Source organism: Clupea harengus, unplaced genomic scaffold (assembly GCF_900700415.2).
Source record: "Clupea harengus unplaced genomic scaffold, Ch_v2.0.2, whole genome shotgun sequence".
Taxonomy (NCBI): domain Eukaryota; kingdom Metazoa; phylum Chordata; class Actinopteri; order Clupeiformes; family Clupeidae; genus Clupea; species Clupea harengus.
Genome location: NW_024879964.1, coordinates 1 through 23128, shown reverse-complemented (window position 1 = coordinate 23128; position 23128 = coordinate 1). Strand labels below are relative to the sequence as shown.

Sequence of the window (23128 nt, the reverse complement as noted above, 5' to 3'; positions counted from 1 at the left end):
CTGCTATGTAAGGTTCTCACAACTAAATGCTCGGTTGTGATCTGAATTTTTGTGTTGGGTCACTATGGTACAAGTTCACTTGGCCCTGAATTTACTAGTCCCTGCTGCTCTGCTCTGCTCCGCTATGTAAGATCCTCACAACTAAATGCTGACCTGTAATGCACTTTGCATTTGGGCTTTTGTCTCATCGCTATATGGCTCACATACCCTCGGGCTACAGATGGGTGGAATGCAAACTGTCACCAGAAGGGATTAAAGCCACTAATGACCGGTGCAGATCACCAAAGGACACACTAAAACTAAATGGGGATCCAGAAGAACCAAACATGAAAGATTCAGCTGTAAAATATAATTCAACTAATGGATCTGAGCCTTGACTTAGACTACTTGGTTCTACATATACAAAGGTGTGTAGGATGGTCTTACCTGTCTTGAGAAAAGTGACATAGCTGCCCAGGGCAGTGGGCACCCTCTCTGCTTCCTCCTTCTTTATGAGTGTGAGAAGCTGTGTCAGGCTGGTCTTTACCCAATGTGACGCTAATCATGAACTGTTACTCAATCTTCAAGTTGCAAGTGTTTGCATTGGATGGGAAGAGCTGCACAAGCGACACCAGTCCATAGTTCAAAAGCTTTATTCAGGTTTGTTCATGTGTTACCCATTCCTGTACGCCGCTACATGTCTCTTTTGTCAAATCCCTGTGTTTCAACAATGCATAGTATGCATTAAAATGTAAAGCACTGTGTGTGTCAGTCATCATTAGCTGTACACAGCCCAGCCCTCTGCATGTGATAGGCGACTAAACTCAAGGTGGTCACTGCAGTCATACTTGGGAAGAGACTATACAGAGGAATGGGGAATGCAAGGATGATTTTATTTATATGAAATCGATGAGGTTTCAACAGGTTACAAAGTGTTGTGCTATCAATGGAGAATACTTCAGTGGGAGAAAAATAATAAAGTGGCAGCGTGGTTCTGAAGCGAAGCGCTTCCGACGCAGATGGAAGCGAGAAGACACCTCATTTTGTTTTTCCTTTTCCTGCACTTTAAATCTCAGCAGCGTTGGTAAAAAAAATTCTTCCCAGGACAACCCAACCAATGCACTGGCATGGCCGAGGAGTCCACCAGATCAAACCGATCAAGAAATACGAGACAATACTTAATCGCATGATGTGTCAACTTACAATGCACAGCAATTCAATGTAGCCCCCCACTAATGCCTCTCAATGATGGCTGCTTGACACAAGCAATTCCCTGTCAGAGGACTTAGTTTCCTTAACAGTGGTCAGCACTTTTAAAACACATTCAGTACAAATGACATTATTCAATCCACAGACAAGTGATACTGAAAACATGAGGGGATGAGACGGACAGAGACGCAGCATACGCTCACTCATTCTGCTTTCGTGCTCCTTTCCTTTAAATTACCATCAGAATGAAACACATTTTTAAGTGGCTGCAAAGTTCTTTACTTTTCTTTTTTTCATGCTCTTTGTTTTCATCTTTATACAGTTACAAGCATAGAGGAAACAAACCCATACTTAACATCTCAGAACTGCACAAGGCATTTCAGAACCAAAGGCACAGTCTACCCCTACACTGACCATAGAGGACCAGTGCCAACGGAGACTGTGCTGCAATTAAAACAGTTATTTCATTCACACACTAACACATTTTGCACACACTCAAACAGAGATAATTCATGAACATTTAACTACTCTCTTCCATCTTCCTTTTGTCTTGTCATTGAAAGTTCTACAGTTCAGTTTTCACCCGTTCTTTCTGTACATAAGGATAAAAAACAATGACGCAAAAAAAAAGTTTTTCTTTTCTTTTCTTTTCTTTTAAAACCAATCAGTATGAAAGTGCCAAGTTGGCTCTGCAGCACAGTTACTTTCTGATGTTGAGTTTCTGTTCTGTGCGTGACCAAAACCCAAAGCAAAAGAAGAAAGAAAAAAGCTGCTCTGTTCAGTAGAGCCGGGTTCCGTAGCCAAAGGTCTGTTTAATGCCTTGCAGGTAGTACCGGTGCCAGCCCTCCTTTGTCCTCTCCTCTTCGCTCTTTGGCACAGAGCGACACTCAATGTTCAGTTCCGTCTCTCCCTCCCGGCCGGAGAATGTTAACGTGATGGTGGCATAGTGCTCTATGGGGGAATGGTGCACATAGGTTCGTTTACTGGACCAGCATTGAAATATAAGCATAATTTCATAAGCATTGAAATTGCTTTCAAATTTTCAACAAAACATTTTGTCCCTTTAACACAATTATTAGGTATGAAATTATTACAAGGATTCTAGGCATAATTTAATAAGAATACCATTTTTTTTTTAAACAACATATTGAATCTTCCACTACATAATTCAAGAGGATCTTAACATGGCTTTAACTTTTCCCCATTTTTAGGATCTGGATATCCAACATGGCTGTGCACTGGCTTCATGTCTCGAGAGATCGTCTTACACTGAAACTTTTTGTTGTGGAGTGTTCTATAAGTTAATGTTGTCTTACCACTGGGCCAGGAGTTGTACCTCCATTTCATTATAATCTTTTGCTGAGGAACCTGCCAAACAGAAAACATGTTGTAGTTTGTTTCTGCATTTATCTGTATATGGAAATCAGGACAGATTTTTCATTTTTTTTTTTAATGTAGGGTACTGGTATATCTCAAATGCGCTGGATAAACAGGAAGTGACCTCACCAGCTCTTGGAACTCTCCCAGCACATTGCCACCAATCATGTGGAACTTCCCGCCCTTCTCAGGTTCAACCACGGCAGGTGCATGTGTGAAGGCCTGCACCATCTACACACAACCAGGAAGACCCAGAGTCAGGTAAATCAGTACTTACAACATCAGCTTCAAATCAAAGACTGAATGCAAAACCTAAACTTATAGATCACAGACAGTTTCTGTGAATAGCTCCCCTGGTTTGGATCCATACATACAGTGGAGTGTGGAGTGTGAAATGAGAAACGTCTCGTCTATTTTTTCCAGAGACCATGGTATCAGGTTTGAATGTTCACACAATGTGTCAACGGCATAATGTTGCTTCCCTGATGCTGCAGGTTGCCAGAATGTGTGCAGAGAGATGGTACTGAGCCCCTTTTCTCTCCACTATTCCCAACTAAGAACTAAGCTTAATACACTGAGAGATGGCCTACAGAAATATCTCCATGCAGCCTGTGTCAAGAGCCAAACAGCTGAGTCTTATAGGCCACAGAGGCTGTATATGTGTGAAAGGTATTGGAGACAACTGGATAAAAAAAATCACCTTGTTGTTCCTCATTGCATTATGCCATTGACCCACTCACAACATAACTGCATTCTTACACACCTCTCTCCTGTTGCAGTGTGTGACAGAACGGTTATCAACACTGCTATTTCAGAGGGATCAGCACGGGCAGCAGAACTCTGTTGCGATTGGTCGAGGCTAACTGTACCTCTTGGTTGAGGAAGACTCTGTACAGCTCCCCAGGGGACGTCGTGAAGATGTCCCTAATGCGGAACTTACAGGTTGGGATCTTCACTCCGGTGTTTGCGGAAGGTTTTGAGCAGTTGGAACCGATCTGAAAGAGAACAAAGGACACATTTGACATGGAGCAGAGATACCACAGTCTTAGATATGCTGCGCAAACAACTACTCGTTTTGGCATGGGCTCACTCAATTTTACAGTCTAAGAAATATGATGGATATTTTTAAAGCGCCCTTGTGAATCTGGGCATTGTTTTGCTACCCACCAGAGTTTTGTCCACCTTGGCTTTAAACTGAGATGGCTGCTGCGTGGTGATGCCGTTAGCGGTGGGCAGGATCATGCCTTGGGTGAACTCTGTATGACAGACGGACAGACAGACAAGAAGGATCGGTGCTGTACTCCTGAGCAAACCCAAGAATGGCTAACATATTCCTTCATAATCCATCTGTATCAGTATGGATATTTCATGCAGTATGCAGTGGGGTGTTGTTCAGTTCCTCAGTGTTACTCTATTGCAGTGGTTGTCAAACTTTTCATTACAGGCCCCCCTTTGGCAATCAGCAAAAAACAAATGTAACCACTGCTCTATTGTGATCTGAATTTTTGTGTGTGAGGTAGCTTTCCCACTTGGTTCACTATGGTAGTTCACTTGGCCCTGAATTTACTTGTCCCTGCTGCTCTGCTCTTCTCTGCTATGTAAGATGCTCACAACTAAATGCTGACCTGTAATGCACACTTTGCATTTGGGCTTTTGTCTCATCGCTATATGGCTCACATACCCTCGGGCTCGGGCTAATGCAAACTGTCACCAGAAGGGATTAAAGCCACTAATGACCGGTGCAGATCACCAAAGGACACACTAAAACTAAATGGGGATCCAGAAGAACCAAACATGAAAGATTCAGCTGTAAAATATAATTCAACTAATGGATCTGAGCCTTGACTAAGACTATTTGGTTCAACATATACATAGGTGTGTAGGAGGGTCTTACCTGTCTTGAGAAAGCTGACATAGCTGCCCAGGGCAGTGCGCACCCTCTCTGCTCCCTCCTTCCTCATGAGTGCTAGAAGCTCAGTGTCAGGCTGGTCTTTACTCAGTGTGGCGCTAATCTGTGTCCCCCCCCCCAGAAACGTCACACTTACGTTAAAATAACACCAACATGCAGTAGAGCAGCAATAGCAAAAAAAACAGGAGAATAAGCTTTTAATTTCAAATCAACATTATTTTCATCCTTTTAAATCAAAACTTACATCAAGGTCATCCATGTCATTTTCATCCGAAAGGTTTGGAATTTCTATATGGCCTTTGAATTTGGTCCCCGTTTTTGTTATTCCTACACAACAAACAGATAGATGATGAGTTAACAATGCCACCGTACTCCACATTAGGACTACAGCACAGCATAATATGACAACTGTATTAGTAGGACCTCAACTGACAAAAAGGACATACATGCAAGTGCTGATAGTAGTCAGGTAAAATATGCAATTTCACAACTATCCACTTGACTTTGAGGTTCCATTGCAGTATGCATCTTCCACTTTGCCTTGATGTTCCAGTGAAGTGACACCTCTCTCTCTCTCTCTCTCTCTCTCTCTCTCTCTCTCTCTCTCTCTCTCTCTCTCTCTCTCTCTCTCTCTCTCTCTCTCTCTCTCTCTCTCTCTCTCTCTCTCTCTCGTGTGTTGCTGTGTGCTCCTCACCTTTCCACTTGACTTTGAGGTTCCATTGCAGTATGCATCTTCCACTTTGCCTTGATGTTCCAGTGAAGTGACACCTCTCTCTCTCTCTCTCTCTCTCTCTCTCTCTCTCTCTCTCTCTCTCTCTCTCTCTCTCTCTCTCTCTCTCTCTCTCTCTCTCTCTCTCTCTCTCTCTCTCTCTCTCTCTCTCTCTCTCTCTCTCTCTCGTGTGTTGCTGTGTGCTCCTCACCTTTCCACTTGGCCTTGAGGTTCCACTCGTAGAAGAAGATGAGCTTGCCTTTGCGGTTGCTGATGGAGGCTTCGCCCTCCACCGTGCTCACCTCCGTCACCTCACAAGAGCCATGCTCGTTTTCCACCTGTATGCCCACGAGCAGCTCCTTCAGCTTCTCAGACGACCAGTTTGTGGCGTTGCGCTCCGTCCTGACCACACCAACAAAAGAAAGGGCACAGTCAATAGGATGAAGCGTAGGCCAGGCTCATTATAGACACCCACAAAAAGTATGTCTACTAATCGGTGCACTCTTCTAAAATTAGTCTAAAAGTTATTGTATACTATATTTAAATCACACTAAGACATGGCAATCGGCATGCCCACTAAGTCTGCGCATCATCCTGCTGCCATACAAATGCAAGGCATTCCAAGCTGCATGCTCTCTTTCAGTCCAACCCTTTAAGCCTGATGAAAAGCATGCAGCTTGAATCGTCACATTGCATTGGTGAGTTTAAATACACAATCGCATGGGGCCAAACCAGAGCTTTGGCTATATTGTTTCGCTATGGTGAAAGGGATATCTGAAACAGGAATGCATGACAAAGTGTGAGTTGCACATCCCTTGGAAACATTAATACAGAAGAACAAAATACAAATACAGAGGTCATGTTCTTCATATATGAATAGTGATCTTATTTGGCAAAAACAATTATTTTGGCATGTCTTCATATTTGAATGCCTTCATATACTTTTCAAATATCCTCCTTCACCCCTCTTTTACTGCTTAGGAGATTAATTCAGGGCCATAATTTCTCAGCACACCACACTGGCCATAATCAGGAATGTAACAATTGGTATCAGCATTGTATTGCACATCAGGACACATTCAGTCTGCTTTCAAAAGGACAAAATTCTTGACTGATTCGATTTTGATATGCTAATGAATATATTTGCCATCATTCCAGGAGTCCAGGACGGGTTGAGATAGCCAATCTCAGGAGATACAGTGTTAGTATGCAAAGATTATTTTAATGTGCAAAATATTTATAATTTAGCGTCCGCTAATGCACAAATCTTTCAATCGTGTGTTAAACGAAAATGACCACGGTACTTAACAATAAAGAAAAAACTGTCATGCATCGTCCTCTGACAGTCCGGTCTCTGGTGAGCACAAGCAGGACTGCAGTGTCAGGTATGGTCTACACAGAACATTACACCCGGATACCCCACGTTGAGAATAAGCAGCGGATGAGGTACTGCAATTCAAGGGACCAAGTTCACCATCACTAGCCCATTATGTCGCCTGAAGGAGATCATCTAAAACATTCATTCAGTGACAAGAAGACAAACACGTTTTGATGCATGTACAAGAAGTGAGCAGGTTTGTCTGAAAGTGATAACACAACGTTGGGTCATTTCAAGCAAGTGTACGAGCGATTGGCTTACAGTGAAATGAGTCGCTGAAGCAACATTACCTTATTATACATGTAATGCCAATCAGTTATAATTTCAAGTAGCTGTTGAAAGAGTAAAGTTCACTGAGAGCTCTTGCGAACGTTGACATCACGACAGATGCCAGCCAGTGAACACTTCAAAAGTTGACTTAGCTGGCCTGTCAGCTAGGAAGCTAGCAAACGTTAGCAGAAATAATTGACCACGTCTGGCGTTCCTTCGACATTTACACATTTTAAAAGAGACACTAAGCATACATTTGCTCTAAGTTTATACTGAACACATCAAGTTGTAACCTAAACCAGAAAAATAAATGAAATGGCAAGGGGCAAACCAACAGCGCTAACGTTAGCAGCGCGACATTCCCAGCCATCACTTGTAATGTATGATAACGTTAACCGGTTTGAATGGTCTCGGTTTAACGGTGAACTCTTTCCTACCAGTGCCAATTGTTGACGTTTGTTGCATCTGCTCTTTCCTCCACAATCCAACGAGGGTCTCCTTCTCCCCATTTCGCCATAGTTGCTCAGTTGATAAATAAATACAGGTGAGGCGATATAGGATCTTCACCCGGCGAATGATTTTTCGCTGTCCGATGCACGTTTTCTAGAATACTCCAGGCAGCTTGTTCCACCAATTTTGTTCGCCGTGGTGGGTACTACAGTTGCTGTCCGTGTGAAACATTTGTGTCACTGTAAATGTTCCGCTATCTCACATGCGACCCATCAAGCTAATATCGGAGAAAATGACGGGCTGTTTATTAAAAATAATGTTTGTAAAAAGGAAGGTTATGTAAGAGGGAAAGACGTGTGACTTTGTTTTAAGTGGAAACGACGCATGTTAATATACTGGCAAGAAAGGAACTCTGTTGGCAAGAGGATTAGGACAAGCGGAAGATGTAGGGCAAGGGGGGGTGTACCACATATGTATAACGTGTTATTGATGTGTATTATATGCTGCTATTCCCTTCTGTAACTATGCGAAAATAAGTGGATGGTGTGAAAAGTTGGGCACGATCGACAATTAGCTTTTGTTATGTCTTATGTTATGTCATACATTTGGCTTTTCACATTTCAGTCTCTGCGTGTTAATTCGCCCTTACTATGTGTGTGGGGAGCATGTTTGGTGTGACCTCCGGAGGTGCGGCCTTTGCTAACTAATAATCTGCCCCTACTGGTAAACCTAAATCCAGGTTATATTTGGTTTCTTTGTCTGTGTGTGCTGGTAGTACTATTTTTTGTTTTGGCCCTTGTCTACTCTTTCGAGCAGCTGCAAATTCTTGTGTCTCTTGCTTCCTCAGTTAAACGAAGCTATGTGCCCTTATTGGGCTAGTTTGATTTCAATTTTAACTATTTCCCAGGGGGAAACTCCCAGGGTGGCGTAGTCGTGTGTGCCCTTCCTAGTCCCACATTGTCATGCCACTTAAGATATAAACAGCAAACTTAGTAAACAGAATCCTAGTCCATTCACCCAACTCCTCCACTGAATGATTCACTATATGCAGTTGAATTTGCTCTTTGATGAAGAGCTTTGTAATTGCCAATATTCATCAAGTTCCTTTTCATGTTCTTTAGTGTGGCCTACTGGCTTTAGGGTCTTGGCTCTGAAGTGCTCGACTATGCCACCTGGGGCCTCTTACACCAAAATACAGTATACAGGATATCCAACTAGACCTCTAACAGAGACAAGCGGGCGCTCACACACAGATATGCTCAAATGATGACAGACGTGTTATTTCAATAGAAAAATAAACAATGTTTATTAATACATACATGGTAAAACCACATCATGCCATAACATAAGAAGCCATATGGCAAGAGGGAAGGGTAATGGCTGCCACCAGAAGGCTAGGGGGCACTAAAGGAGGTTACGGTACATGGAGCAGCTGTTGAGGGGGGTTACCTTTCCTGGAAAAGGAGTGAAACCGACAGACCACCCGTGCTCTTGACTCTGACCTCTTAACCCATGTTGTCTACTCACACGTCCACACATAAACACACAGCACACCTAGGCACAGATACTGCAAAAAGGGATCACAGCAAATGGTGAGGTGCACGTTACCACTTGGAATACGGCATGCAGTGCACGAAGAAGAGGACTCAGAACCGGCAACCTGCCCCGTAGAACACTCTCTGTATTGCTCTAGAGAGGAGACGGGAAAAGGGATGGGGTTAAGACTAACAGTCTTACAGAAGGCAAAGCAGCAGTGGCAAATCTTCCTACATTTGTTATGTACATGGTAATAAATAAACAAATCTCAAATTGTCATGAATACATACAACATTGTCCCATGTTACCTCTATGCATCACTGACTAAACAAACACTGAAAATAGGGCTCCCTGGCGTGAGCACACAAGCCTATTTCAAATACCTGTTACAACCTACATTCAGATAATCAGCTAACACAGAGATGAAGAACAGGTGCTATGTGAAGGTGGACGACCGTCAGTCACTTTGAGTCAGTGACGCATCCATGCGGAGCTTACACACAAATATTGCCCTCCATTATCGTGAGCTACGCAGGGAATGTTACCTCGGCCCATCTTCCTGTTTACCACAGCGGGGTGTGCTCGCTCAGGGTCTTCCAACCAAAACCTATATTAAAACATCGCTATTATACGTACATAGAAACTTTTTAATGTAAACATAGATTAAGGTTATAGGTGGAATAGCTTGCCAAAACCTTCAGTAGCGGACCGGCATACTACCCGGAAGCGCTTGGAGGACTGTAAACACCTGTTGCCAAACAGTACTTTTAGACACAAATGGTCATACAGCAGCTTCCACTCATACTGCCAAAGTATTCTGACTTGCAGGTGCAGTAGCTTAAAAACAACTTGCTGTATTGATGACAAAGGACTGATGACCATGCAGTATTTACACATGCCTCTCTCTTTCCGGTGCACTCCTTTCTCCTCACCTTCCTCTCTCTCCTCCCTGCCATACTGGTCTGGTCAAAAATACTTTTCTTAGTCACTGTTGCCACAAGCAATGTAAATAAAAAACGGGTAATGAAATTAAGTAAATGGAATTGTTATGTACTTTGACTTACCAGACCAATGTGGTGCCACCTGGACATTGCTTGCTTCTTCTTTAGTAGTCCAAACCAATAACCATCTGACAGATATTCACTTAATGAGCCACAAGTGCAAAATAATGTGATCGAAGAAAAACCAGAGGAAAGGGGTCATGTGTAAGGGTGGGCTACGAGTGATTTGTGGCGCAAACTTTTTAAATACAGTTGCATTTCTATTCAAGTGTGATTGGGAGCATCAGGGAAAAAGTGTTTTGTGTTTTGTTTATTCGTTTTTCGTTACTTTATGTGGCCAAGATGGTTCTCTTTTTTTTAATGGACATATCTAAATGTAAAGATTTTTTTAGATCTCTGTAAGGGTATATTGAAAGGACTTTGTATTGTGCCAAGATGGTTCTCTTTTTTTTAATGGACATATCTAAATGTAAAGATTTGTTTAGATCTCTGTAAGGGTGTATTGAAAGGACTTTGTATCGTTTTTCGTTACTTTATGTGGCCAAGATGGTTCTCTTTTTTTTAATGGACATATCTAAATGTAAAGATTTTTTTAGATCTCTGTAAGGGTATATTGAAAGGACTTTGTATTACCCGTTTTTTATTTACATTGCTTGTGGCAACAGTGACTAAGAAAAGTATTTTTGACCAGACCAGTATGGCAGGGAGGAGAGAGAGGAAGGTGAGGAGAAAGGAGTGCACCGGAAAGAGAGAGGCATGTGTAAATACTGCATGGTCATCAGTCCTTTGTCATCAATACAGCAAGATGTTTTTAAGCTACTGCACCTGCAAGTCAGAATACTTTGGCAGTATGAGTGGAAGCTGCTGTATGACCATTTGTGTCTAAAAGTACTGTTTGGCAACCGGTGTTTACAGTCCTCCAAGCGCTTCCGGGTAGTATGCCGGTCCGCTACTGAAGGTTTTGGCAAGCTATTCCACCTATAACCTTAATCTATGTTTACAATACAAAGTCCTTTCAATATACCCTTACAGAGATCTAAAAAAATCTTTACATTTAGATATGTCCATTCAAAAAAAGAGAACCATCTTGGCCACATAAAGTAACGAAAAACGAATAAACAAAACACAAAACACTTTTTCCCTGATGCTCCCAATCACACTTGAATAGAAATGCAACTGTATTTAGCCATACATTATAGTACACATCTGCAGCGCGTAATTCTTAGTAGTTTCCCTCTTCTGAACAACTTATCAAATGAAAGTGTGCCTTCAAAAAGCTGAAATTCCAACCATTTGTTATTTGTTGAAATACTTAACCAGCAGAGGGCTACAGGCTAAGGAGCCCCGAGTTACACATCTTTACGCCCTTTCAGAGGGTGCAGCCAGTGGTGTATTTTATATACAGTACACTTCCAAAGAGATAGCAGTAGCTGTAGTAGTGCTTGCTTCCGCTGGAAAGGTGCCGACCGTAGACATATATACATATATATACATATACATATACATATACATACATATATATGTCTATGGTGCCGACGGTGAGTTCATTTATTTTCCTCCTCAGTTGGATCCTCCATAGCCAATTAGCAATACAGTTTAAAAGGTTTACAGACGACAGCAAACGTGACGCCTCCTCCAGCGACAGAGCTCTAAATGAGCAGCTCTCTTGAGGGCGCACGGTTTATATAGACCCGAAACGCAAAAATGCGGATTAGTCAAAAGAACGCGACGTCAAAATTGACAATGCTTTCTGCAGTAGACACTGTTGGCTAACAAAACGTCATTAAGCAGATGTGGTCATAACCAATCAAATATCAATTTACGCCTTGTGTACAAAATACAACTCATGGCCCTGAAACGTAGTAATACAGACACGTCAAAAGAATGCAACGTCAATCGAATACAACATCAAAATTGACAATGCTTTGTGCCGTAGCAACTGTTGGCTACCCAAACGTCATCAAGCATGCCTTATAATAGCCAATCAAATATCAACATATCCTGCGAGTACAAACAACATCTTTGCTTATATTTCCTGCGCAGTTTGGCCGTGCCAACATCACCAAACACTTGCAGAAGCTAAGGTAACAACGAATTGCCAGCACAAGATATTCTAAGCAATGATAAAGTGTCATTAAAAAGTTAAACACAAAGGAAAGAAGGGGTGAGAATAACCATCCTAAAAAAGAAGCAAAAGGTATTTGGTGCAGAAATAATGATCAATTCTGGCATAAAATACACGAAAGTGCTTTCTATTTACCCTTACCGTAATCCAAAAAAAGTCTTTACAGTAAGATATGTATAAAGCTTTTTGTCCTAGAGACATAAAAATAACATCCACAGAAACCTTGAATCTTCAAATATATACTAATGAAATTAAAACTTTGTAAGGGGAAAGGGGGAAACTAAAAATCTTGCACATTTCAGTCTCTAAGTGAGGCAGCATCTCCTAATGTATTGAATATTGTAGTGCTTGTAGAGCAGGATCACAGACCGTGCAACATTTTACAAATGGCACCCCATATGTGTCTCAGCATGTTTATTTATTTATTAATTTTCACCAAGATAGTTCTAAACTGAAGTCTGAGTCTAAGCAGTTTAAACACAGTATGTGGCACTTTAGGTTTACTTTAAGTCTACTCAGAGATGTGAAATGCCAGCCAATTAAATATTCTCAAAAAAAAAGTCTCTGATATACAGTATGTGTGGAATTTCATGACTACCCTGACATGTCAAACTGCAGACATGGAGAATGTTTTAAGAATTCAGCCCATTAGAAACAAACCCAGATAAGTGACACACAATGAGCAGTGTAAATTTATTGAAGGACTAGAAATAATCCCTGTGTGACAACCCTTTCATGGCCCTTTTGAATGGGGAAATACTGCAAGGGTAAAAACATATAGGGCCTACTGTCCAGGGAAATTAAGATCTTACACATTCATTTAGTAATGACTGACTACTGCAGAGAGACTGCTTTCGAAAGTTAGTATTGAAAAAAAAGATGCTAAAACAGGTCAGCAGTTACAAATACAAACCCAAGAGTGAACAGGGTGTTCTCAACAAATAGCCTTACATGAGAGGTACATCTTTTTGAATTTAGGAAAAAACAGTGTCTGCTTCTGAGAATGTTAAGAGATACTTGGCCATCTCATTGTTCTGAGAACTTCACTAACAATCAGCATTTCCTGACTGCACATACACACATATATCAGAGAGATCACAGTAACTACACATCAGGGTGTCATCCTTATCCACAGAATGTAAGTGTAAAAGAATATACTCTGGCTCTATGATGTACAAAGACAGCCGGCTCACAGACACTAGCCTGTTAATAACACAATACGTTTCGGTTGAAAAGTGGAGAAAAAGTGCCTAGTTCTATGGCATTGAACCAGAAAGTGAATTTGTGAATTCCAAAAAGTACCATTAAGATGCTGTAATCTGCTGACATATTTTCTAATGGTAAAAGTAGTACAAGCTATGGAAGGACTTAAATGCCCATTTAGATGGCTGGCAAGGGGCATCTTTACAACTTCAAGGCACGGGCTGCCTCCTCGATGGCCTCACGTGGTTCGCTGGGGGGAGGAATCTTCAGGTCAGTGGGTTCCACACCCCAGATCTCTGTGGCATAGTCGGTGATTGTGCGATCGCTGGAGAACTTTCCAGAAGCGGCAATATTCTTGATCACCATCTTGGTCCACTCTTTTGGATCCTGTGGACACAATTCATTTAATTGAGTGAGTGGACACAATGAGTTCAAATTAAGAAGTTATTCAGAAGTGCTCACTCCCTCTCTCAGAAAGATGCATGCATGCACACACACACGAACACACCATGCTGAGTGATTTACCTGGTAGAGAACATTAACTCTGTCCTGACATTTGATGTAAGACTCATAATCTGCAAAAACCTTGAACCTGAAAAACATGAATCATGAAAGATGAAGACAAGCCATCGAATATAAAATAAAAAACGGCCTTAATATTCTTTTTAAACATTCATAAAGAGGGAAGAAACAGTGGGTCCCATTTCAGCACAGATGGATCTGGAATCAAACAGCTTTGTTAAAAAGTACTTCCATAGACAAATTCACTCTGACCATTCCAAGAGAAAGATTTTACATCCACTACTTCAGCACTGATTTGGTGAGTAATGAAAAACACTCTGCTCTTTCAGAGTCCCTCCCAGGACTTTCAGAACTGAGCTCAGTGGACTGTACGCACCGGTCATGATTGAAGAGCATGTCAACAATATCCTTGAAGAGCTCAGGCTTGCGTGGGGAGAAGAAGCCGCTCTTGATCTGATCGATGACTTGCTTCAGCTCAGGCAACTCATTGTAATACTTCATGGCATTGTAGCTGAGAGGGACAATAGATACAATGCTTATTAACTAAATAACTAACAGGGAAATAAATAAACAATCAAATATTTAAATGAAAGAAGAACACCGGTTAGTTTCTCAGCAGTCTGTATTTCCTGCCATCTCACAGGTGGACAGCCTTGGTTTGTGCATTTGTGATATTTTTCATGCGTCTTATCTGTTCTCCTAACATTGATGGCAACATTGTCTCAAGGATTCGATTAGCCTTCATCTGCAGCTTGCCTTGTTTGATAGCAGTGGTAAAACTATAGCTTGTTATGGGTGGTGTTATATGAACATACGGATCCAGTTACATTGTATTGCATCAGTATGTGTGCACTACTGGGCTAAAAACAGTGATTTGCGGGCACATATGTAACTGTGGAAGGCATGTGGGCTCACCCCTCTTTGTCCATTTCGGCCACGTCGCCCACCCTCATGCCAAAGATGAAGAGGTTTTCCTCGCCCGCCTCCTCGGCCATCTCCACATTGGCTCCGTCCATGGTGCCGATGGTGAGGGCGCCGTTCAGCATGAACTTCATGTTGCCCGTGCCAGAGGCCTCGGTGCCCGCTGTGGAGATCTGCTCAGACAGGTCCGTGGCAGGGATCACTGGCCAGGGAAGCCGTAAAGGAAGAGGGTTGTCATGGATACACAGTGATTAGAATGGGAGGCGTGTGGGTATGTGTGAGTGTGTGTGAGAGAGTGAGAGTGTATGTGTGTTTGCACATGTGCAGGCGTAATTGTAAGGGATTGATAGAATGAGTCATTGCATTATTTGTACCATGAGCCAACATCTCATCTGTTTTTGAGTGACAGAGTGAGTGACCAGATGTGCATATAACATTTGTCTGTGCATATATGAGGAGGTCTGTGGATATGTTTTCACTCACCTTTCTCTGCAAGAGACACCCTGTAGTTCTCAAGGTAGATGACCCTCAGCTTGTTGCCCACCACTGGGTCGTTGTTGACCACCTCTGCCACAGAGGTGATGAGCTTGATGATCATCTTAGCCATGTGGTACCCTGGAGCAGCCTGCAGGGGGAGACACATCACATCAATCAGAATGGGAGAGAGAGAGTGAGCAAAAGAGTGGATTTCTGAGAATTTTACTCCAATAATTTGGCATGTCTTCATAAAAAATATATTGTTTTGACCAGGGAGATTGATTTGACTGTCAGTTCAGATAGAAATTCTAACAGAATCTGAAACAGGTTTAGTCTGACCTGACACTCAGTCATAGCAGAAGGTATTTTAAAGTTGACTGCTTAGTTTAATGAAACAAATTGTGTTGCACTCAAAGCTACTACTGAGAAGACAATTCAAACAAAGTGCTATCAGCGGACTGATCCGTTCACTGATCTATTTAATTCTAGCAACTCAGCAGATCCGTCTGGAGCTGGAGAGAGAGAAGAGGCGGAGATGACTACCTTTCCACCGATGATGACAGTGCGCGGGACAAAAGCAGCTGTGGGCTTTTTCTTGATGCCTGTCACCACACAGAAAAAAAGTGATTTAATCAATGTGCCTGGTGTGTGTGTGGGTATGTGTGTGTATGTCTGTCTGTGTGTATGACAGCTTGCGCGTAAGTGTATATATATACACACACTATACATATATATATGTGTGTGTGTTTGTGTCTGTGTTTGTGTGTGTTAACTGTACTTACGGTTGTACATGGTGATGATGTGGAGGCAATTGAGTATCTGGCGTTTGTATTCATGGATCCTCTTCACGTGGACGTCAAAGATGGAGGCAGGGTTGATCTTCAACTTGTACTCATTCTCCAAGGACTGGGCAAACTTCAGCTTGTTGTCCTGGCACACATCACAGCTCACAATGCATTACTCTGCCAGTAACGGTTACAAAGCAACTCCCTCAGTGTTGTTGAAGAGGCTCTGGCTCTGTAAAGCGCCTTGAGACAATTTTATTGTTCTGGCGCTATATAAATAAAATTGAATTGAATTAAATGGATGTCCTACTACATCTCAACAACCCCCACAAGTTAGTTTGCATAGCACCAGGCCACAGCCATCAGGCTTGGCGCCTGACCTTTTGTCTATGTTGAGCGACATCGCACATGGTTCCTGGCTTTTGTGTGTCTTGGAGCCAGAGCTATACTCTGATTGTTGGCTTTTGTCTGCAGCCACGACAAGATGGCTGAAGCAAAGACATTAGCATCTATACCTGGTATGACCATATATGGCCCTTGGTCAAACTAGACTTCCCCTTTTACCTCCAGACACACCCATCCCCTCACCTACACACATATGTTAGTTATACAGTATAAATGTATGTACATCTCTGTAATGTTTGAAAAGAAGAAGAAGACCGACTCGTCACCAGAAGACGTGCTTCGTGCATGCTCGTGTTGTGTCGAGCTGAGCGTGGCTAGTGGCTGAATAAACATATTCTTTCGCTAAGCCGTCTTCCACAAGTCTGTTATTTCTGAACAACCTAACTTGAACCAAGCGTGGGCCTCCGACGAATTCCACGGAGAACAGCAGATTCTTTCAGGCTGAACTGGAAGCTTTTGTTTGAGAAGATATGCGTCTTGAGGGAAATTAGTTCAAATCAACACGTGAGCACATGTTGGCATGTTCTCACACAGCCAGTCTCTGCACAGCTTATAATAAAAACCCTGGCATGTCCTTGTTCATCTGTCTGACTCAGCAAGAAATCAATCGCAGAGGAGTGTGTGCTTGGGGCTAGAACCTGTCCTGACCTGCGAGGTTCGAGAGCAGATGGTGTGTGTGTGTGTGTGTGGGGGGGGGGGGTATTTAATAACAGAAGAACTAGACAAACAGCTTCAGGTCAGCTAGAGAACAGACCTATTTGTTTGTGAGCTGCAATTCCTCATTTCCAACAGTGTGCACCACAGGACAGGACTGCAGGGTGTGTTTTTCTCAATACTGTGTGTGTGAGTGAGTGAATGTGTAAGCATGTATGTGCGTGAGTGAAAGGAAATTAGTAGTGCTTGTGTGTGTTCAAGGGTGCTTTTTCATGTTTTCTTAGTATAGAGTGTACCTGGTTTGGATGTGTGCGTGTGAGTATGTGTGTTATCATTCTGTCAGAGACACAGAGGACCTACCTGTTGCACTGTTCAGTTCAGTTCAATTACATTTTATTTCTGCTTCATTTGATCAGCCCAGGCTCATATTCCAAAACAATCTTATCTAAGTCACTCCTACTGTTCTTAGATAAGAGTTTCTGTACACAACTGCAGGGAAGAACGTCTACCAAGGAGTCCTGAGGTAAGAGCAAATGCAGGCTTGGCCTCATTGCAGCAGATAGGGATGTTTCATGGACTTCTGCTCACTGTTATTGGCTATGATATGGCAGAGATTGCGTAATTCTTGTTTTTGAAGCATCAGCAACGTTTTGATGATCAATTCTGAGTGATAACCACTTTGTGCTACATGATCATTTTCCTGTGGCCTAATATGGAGGCAGAACCTGTTTGTGTTGGTAAGGTCAGAGGTCAGAGCACACCTACTAAACTCAAATGACCACTGTGTTTGCGCTCGCAACCTTTTTAGCAGCTCATAGTCACAAATCATCATCAAGTCATAAATCCTTCCATTTCTTTACAGTAGAGGACCCATTTCAAAGCTTTTTGGTCTTCCTGATGGTCTTCCTGAAATAGAAGTCCTTTAAACTTCCACCAGGTGGATATGGGATCTACTTTTAGTGCTAAAATACTCTGTGGATTATTCTTGGACAAAAAAATAAGGAGTCCTAAAATTACAGGTAACACCAACAATATTTTTCCAAGCTGTTCATAAGTCAGCCCATTAGTAGTTACTTTTATCTAATGGATTTATCGTGAATGTGAGCCCAGGTTCTGACACAAACAGATTCTGGAGCTGATACTCTGAGCCTCCCCTGCCTTAAAGGTCAAGCCTATCTGCCTCTAGCAGGGTTGGGAGTTTGGCCAGTCAGCACAGAGGAATGCGCCGCATCAGGTGCAAATCAAATCTCATTCTCTGCAGATTGAGCAGGAAATGGGGGTGGAATTCCAGTCCTTCTTCATTTCCTGCGTTATCCTCAGAGGGGACAATTGAACCCATACTACATCGTGAGTGTGTGTGTTAGTGAGTGTGTGTGTTAGTTAGTGTGTGTGTGTGTGTGTGTGTGTGTGTTCATGTGTATTCACCTGTTTGACCTTGGACACATCTCTGATGAAAGTATCATCGTCCACCAGCTCATTGAGTTTCTTTAGCTGACTCAGGTCCTTGACATAGTCCTCCCCGATAGCCTAAACACCAAGGGAGACACCAGAACACACAGTTTCTTTTACACAACCCTTCAAACAATCTTATATTTGTTTTAACTTTCAGAAAGCTACAGAAAACAAAATTCTGCAAACAAACAGTACTGTGCAAAATTATTTAGATTTTCAAACATTCTTTTGTGTGCACTTTGTACGTTGATGATTGATAAGCAAAAATCAATTCATGTAATTTTGAAGGCATCCTCACTTTACAGCAGTGTTTCAGACTTCTGCATTGTACTATATATGTAAGGATGTGATCGTATCTATCTGCTCAGGCGTTGCTGCAGGTAACCACTCACCTCGGCGATCAGGTCAGCCAGGCCAGGGTTGCAAAGCAACAGCCAGCGTCTCGGAGTGATTCCATTTGTTTTGTTCTGGAATTTGTCTGGTTCTATCTCGCTGAAGTCACGGAATCTGAAAGTGGGCAAAAACAGTGGTGTTCCTGGTGTTCCATGGTACTATTGTTGCAGATCCCAAGCATATATGTATAAATTACATTATATTTTATCACTAATAAAGGGGTTTGCTGGTTGATCGGGTATACTAACAATCCTCAATAAGACATATGACAGTCATCAGAAATCCATCTGTCACATAGTACCATATAAATACATTTTCAATACTGAAATGATGTGTTGAGTGTAGGTTGTGAGAATGTATGCATGTGAGAACAGGGGTCTGTGTGTGTGCGACTTACACGTCGGTTTTGATGATGTTGGAGTGTATCTCAGCCACACCATTGACAGCATGGGAGCCCACGATGCACAGATGGGCCATGTTAACTCTCCTGCCTCCTTCCTCCTCGATCAGAGACATACGGCGGATACGGTCCATATCCTCAGGAAACAGAGATGCTATGTGCTACACAACAGAGGCACACGAGTTTGTGTGTGTGGATGTCTGTATTTGTGTATCTGTGTGTATATGGGTCTAAGACTCATATGTGGGTCTATGACTGATGTGAGCCTGGACGATACTGTGGATTAATTGCAGATGTACAGCTGTGTGTGACACACACACACACACACACACACACACACACACACACACACACACACACACACACACACACACACACACACACACACACACACACACACACACACACACACACACACACACACACACACACACACACACACACACACACACACACACACACACACACACCCAGGTGGACCTGGTTGATGCGGTAGATGATCTGTCTGTGTGTGTGTGTGTGTGTGTGTGTGTGTGTGTGTGAGAGAGACACACTCACATCCAGGTGGCCCTGGTTGATGCGGTAGATGATCTGCAGGTGTCTCGGCAGCAGTGTCTCCATCAGTTCCACAGGCCAGCGTTCCAGAGCTTCAGGGAGGACAGTGTGGTTGGTGTAGGCAAACGTGCGTTTGGTGATATCCCAGGCCTGTGAAACACACATACACAGACACACACACATTTTGTTGTAAGCAAATACAATGACAATAAAGGCTTTTCTATTCTTTTCTACTCACACAAATCAACAAACCTAGGCTGCTGGGCAGATTTTGAACTAACACACATAATGAATTGAATAACATGGGTGTAGACATACTAACCGTCTCCCAGTCCAACTTCTCAATATCCACAAAGATTCTCATGAGCTCAGGGATGGCCATAGCTGGATGGGTGTCATTTAGTTGGATGGCCACCTGACACACACACACACACACACACACACACACGTTTTAAAGTACTGTTAACACACACACACACATGTATCAATCAAACGTACAAATCCCAAGTCCACACACCTTTTCAGGAAAGGTGGCAAATGACAGAGTGGAGCCACTATTCTCCTTTGAAGTCTTGAATCTGCGAATCACATCCTGAAGAGTAGCAGCCACCACAAAATACTCTTGCTTCAGTCGTAGCTCCTTCCCCTCAAAGAACTACAAAACAGAATTACGGGATGCAGGGTCACTCACTGAAGACTACACCTACAGATTTTATTATCAATTATAAATATAAGTGTAGGAAGACAAGTGGACAATAAGTAGCATATACGTCTTCCACAGAAGGCCTCTATTGGCCATGTAACACCTGTGTGATATTAAAGGTTGAGAAATGCTTCATAATAACAAGCATGAAATGTATATATATATAAAGCTAAAAGCTGAACTCACATTGTCATTGGGGTATAGCACCCGAGAAATGTTCTCTGCCAGATTCCTGTCGAGCACAGCCTGGATGTAATCTCCAACATTGACTGTGTCATGACAAAGAATGACAAAAAGACATCAGCTTCAAACAGAGTTACCCTGTTGTCTTACTAATATGATATGCTATTTTATCTTTATTCATTATCTTATGTAGGTAAAATTGTTCAATTTAAAATATTCTGTAACATTGCAATAGGAAGATGATGAGGACTTCAATATGATTGGGCAAGCATATGTGCAATGTTCATGCCTGCACACACACACATGCGCACGCACACGCGCACACACACTCACAGTCTTTGAGGTTAAAGTCATTAGGGGCACGGGCAGACCACAGTCTCATGGTGTTAACTGTGTTATTCATGTAGCCTGGAATAGGGGTGTCATAAGGCATTGCCAAAACCACCTGCACGCACAAAGAGAGAAAGACAAAGTGGACATGAACTTAAGGGTAATTACTCAAGTAATGTGGAACAGGATTTAGCCTAACCATTGATACAGAATCAGTCATTGACCTTTCCACGAAGGATACCAGTGTGTGTGTGTGTGTGTGTGTATGTATGTATATATGTATGTGTCTATGTGAGCATATCATACCTGTGTATCAACCCATTTAGACCCCTCGTCTGTCTCCTCTACCCTTCCATAGAAATGCACTGGCAGCATGAACTCGGGCCGGGCCTTCTCCCAAGGGTTACCATGACGCAGCCAATCATCTGCCTCCTCCACCTGACAGCCAGCCAATCACACAGGGTGCAGATATCAAACAAGGAAACCACATAACACAAACAGGATGAACTACATCAACACCATTTTGCCGTTGAATTTAACCACATCAGTTAACATTTGAGTTACTTTCATAATATAAGAGTACACTGCACTGTTCAGTAGCTGTCAATGAATAATCAACTTGAGACCATGCTTAGGATCCCAAAGAGCATGTTTACACAATTCCATAAAGTTTGCACTGCAAATATGTAGGCCTTGCCGATAGTACTGGTTGGGTACAAAAATAACCTACGACCTTATCACTACACTGCAAACAGCATTTGCAAGTCCACATAGCCACTCTCTGGTCAGGCACCGCTACGTGTTTACTGATAGGTTCTTCCTGTCATACTACAAACTCATGGGACCTTGACCCTCTGATTATCAGAGGAAGGGGCTCCCTGCACAAATCACAGTGGAAATTCCTTACATACTCTCTAGTGGCGGTATTAATAGTGTGGCATAAAATCAGATTTTTTAAAGTACATATTTTTGTTTCGGCATAACACTTATTTACTATAATAAGCTTGCAACAGATAAACCCTTATGGAAAAGGTCTGTAAAAACATAGGAATCACACGTGTGTGTGTGTGTGTGTGTGTGTGTGTGTGTGTGTGTGTGTGTGTGTGTGTGTGTGTGTGTGTGTGTGTGTGTGTGTGTGTGTGTGTGTGTGTGTGTGTGTGTGTGTGTGTGTGTGTGCGTGTGCGTGTGTGTGCGTGTGTTGGGGGTGGGGGGAGGGAGAGGGGGGAGTTCTCACACATATGTGTTAACTATATTGTGGTCTGTCCTCACCTGCCAGCCATCTTTAATCCTCTGGTTAAAAATTCCATACTCATAGCGAATGCCATACCCATATGCAGCCAAGCCCAGCGTAGCCATCGAGTCCAGGAAGCAAGCTGTATGAAAGAAAGGTCATAGGTCATACTGCCTTATGACCACCCTTTTATATTTTCAGATTTTAGTAAGTGATACAGGTGTACAGAAGGCATAAATATGCAACTGTATGTTGCCAGGCTGAGTGCCACTTAACCTAAAAACAGGCACAGGCGTGTTGGGAAAGTGCATTGTTACATCTGAGGCAGTTAATGGCAATAACCATATTTAGACATCTCTATGCTGTGGTTTAGACTGAGCAACTCTGCCCAAAGGAAGTAGATGTTTGTGTGTTTGTGTGTGTGTGTGTGTGTGTGTGTGTGTGTGTGTGTGTGTGTGTGTGTGTGTGTGTGTGTGTGTCAGTAAGAGAGTGTGAGACTGTGAGAGTGTGAAAGAGTTCCTTGCATTTCCTGTCCTAGCATGCCATGGCAACATGGTTTGTAGTTTTCCATCAGTACATTTCCACATACACTGTACTTCTCCCAATGACTCAGACAAGAGCTAATGCACTGCAACTTTGAGGGGAACTACACATAAAAACAAACAGCTTATAGACCTGCCAGCCGTCCCAGGCCGCCATTCCCCAGACCTGCATCCTCTTCCATGTCCTCCAGGTCCTCCATATCCAACCCTAACTGAGGGTGGGAATGTGAATGAGAGTGCACAAAAAGAGAAAGAGAGTCTTATTAAGAGCAGATGAACCAAGGAATTCAGGTTGGTCTAAATTGCCACTGTGTCTTCAGAGAAACAGTGGTCCACTTAAAGGCACAGTGTGTAGTTTTTAGTGGCATCTATTAGTAGAAATGGAATATACGCTTTTTATGATTTTATGGCATTTGATGGCCACCGTAG

At 42.5% G+C, this 23128-nt stretch overlaps 2 protein-coding genes across 3 annotated transcripts; both read right to left on the bottom strand.

Annotated features, from left to right (window-relative positions):
- Window positions 1-853: 853 nt before the first annotated feature.
- Window positions 854-7730, bottom strand: ahsa1b (AHA1, activator of heat shock protein ATPase homolog 1b). 2 transcript variants are annotated; one of them, XM_042705822.1, is made up of 10 exons: window positions 7269-7730; window positions 6493-6693; window positions 5395-5585; window positions 4719-4801; window positions 4460-4577; window positions 3733-3821; window positions 3435-3560; window positions 2695-2796; window positions 2505-2556; window positions 854-2139 (listed from the first exon to the last, which is right to left on the bottom strand). In XM_042705822.1, the coding sequence occupies exons 2-10, from the start codon at window positions 6510-6512 to the stop codon at window positions 1967-1969; spliced, it is 954 nt and encodes a 317-aa protein (XP_042561756.1). In that variant the 5' UTR covers window positions 6513-6693; window positions 7269-7730; the 3' UTR covers window positions 854-1966. The 2 variants fall into 2 exon arrangements, with proteins under 2 accessions (XP_042561756.1, XP_042561755.1); XM_042705821.1 differs by lacking the exon at window positions 6493-6693 and having other exon boundaries at window positions 7269-7724.
- Window positions 7731-12622: 4892 nt separating this feature from the next.
- LOC122130947 (glycogen phosphorylase, liver form-like) lies at window positions 12623-22942 on the bottom strand. The gene is made up of 18 exons (XM_042705820.1): window positions 22833-22942; window positions 22196-22299; window positions 21233-21364; window positions 20930-21041; window positions 20600-20682; window positions 20228-20365; window positions 20033-20125; window positions 19714-19860; window positions 19153-19316; window positions 18755-18869; window positions 18336-18437; window positions 15849-15996; window positions 15610-15668; window positions 15073-15214; window positions 14584-14791; window positions 14045-14179; window positions 13672-13738; window positions 12623-13533 (listed from the first exon to the last, which is right to left on the bottom strand). Exons 1-18 carry the CDS (start codon window positions 22897-22899, stop codon window positions 13348-13350), a joined length of 2202 nt encoding a protein of 733 aa, XP_042561754.1. The 5' UTR covers window positions 22900-22942; the 3' UTR covers window positions 12623-13347.
- Window positions 22943-23128: the final 186 nt, after the last annotated feature.

Coding starts and splice junctions, on each gene's coding strand:
- LOC122130947 (XM_042705820.1), bottom strand. CDS start 22,899: ATGGAGGACCTGGAGGACATGGAAGAGGATGCAGGTCTGGGGAATGGC. Junction 19,861..20,032: donor AGAAGTTGGACTGGGAGACG/GTTAGTATGTCT, acceptor TGTGTTTCACAG/GCCTGGGATATCACCAAACG. Junction 14,180..14,583: donor GCCGAAATGGACAAAGAGGG/GTGAGCCCACAT, acceptor TGTCCCTCTCAG/CTACAATGCCATGAAGTATT.
- ahsa1b (XM_042705821.1), bottom strand. CDS start 7,348: ATGGCGAAATGGGGAGAAGGAGACCCTCGTTGGATTGTGGAGGAAAGA. Junction 4,578..4,718: donor ATGACATGGATGACCTTGAT/GTAAGTTTTGAT, acceptor GGGGGGACACAG/ATTAGCGCCACACTGAGTAA. Junction 3,822..4,459: donor TGTCAGCTTTCTCAAGACAG/GTAAGACCCTCC, acceptor TCTGTCATACAG/AGTTCACCCAAGGCATGATC.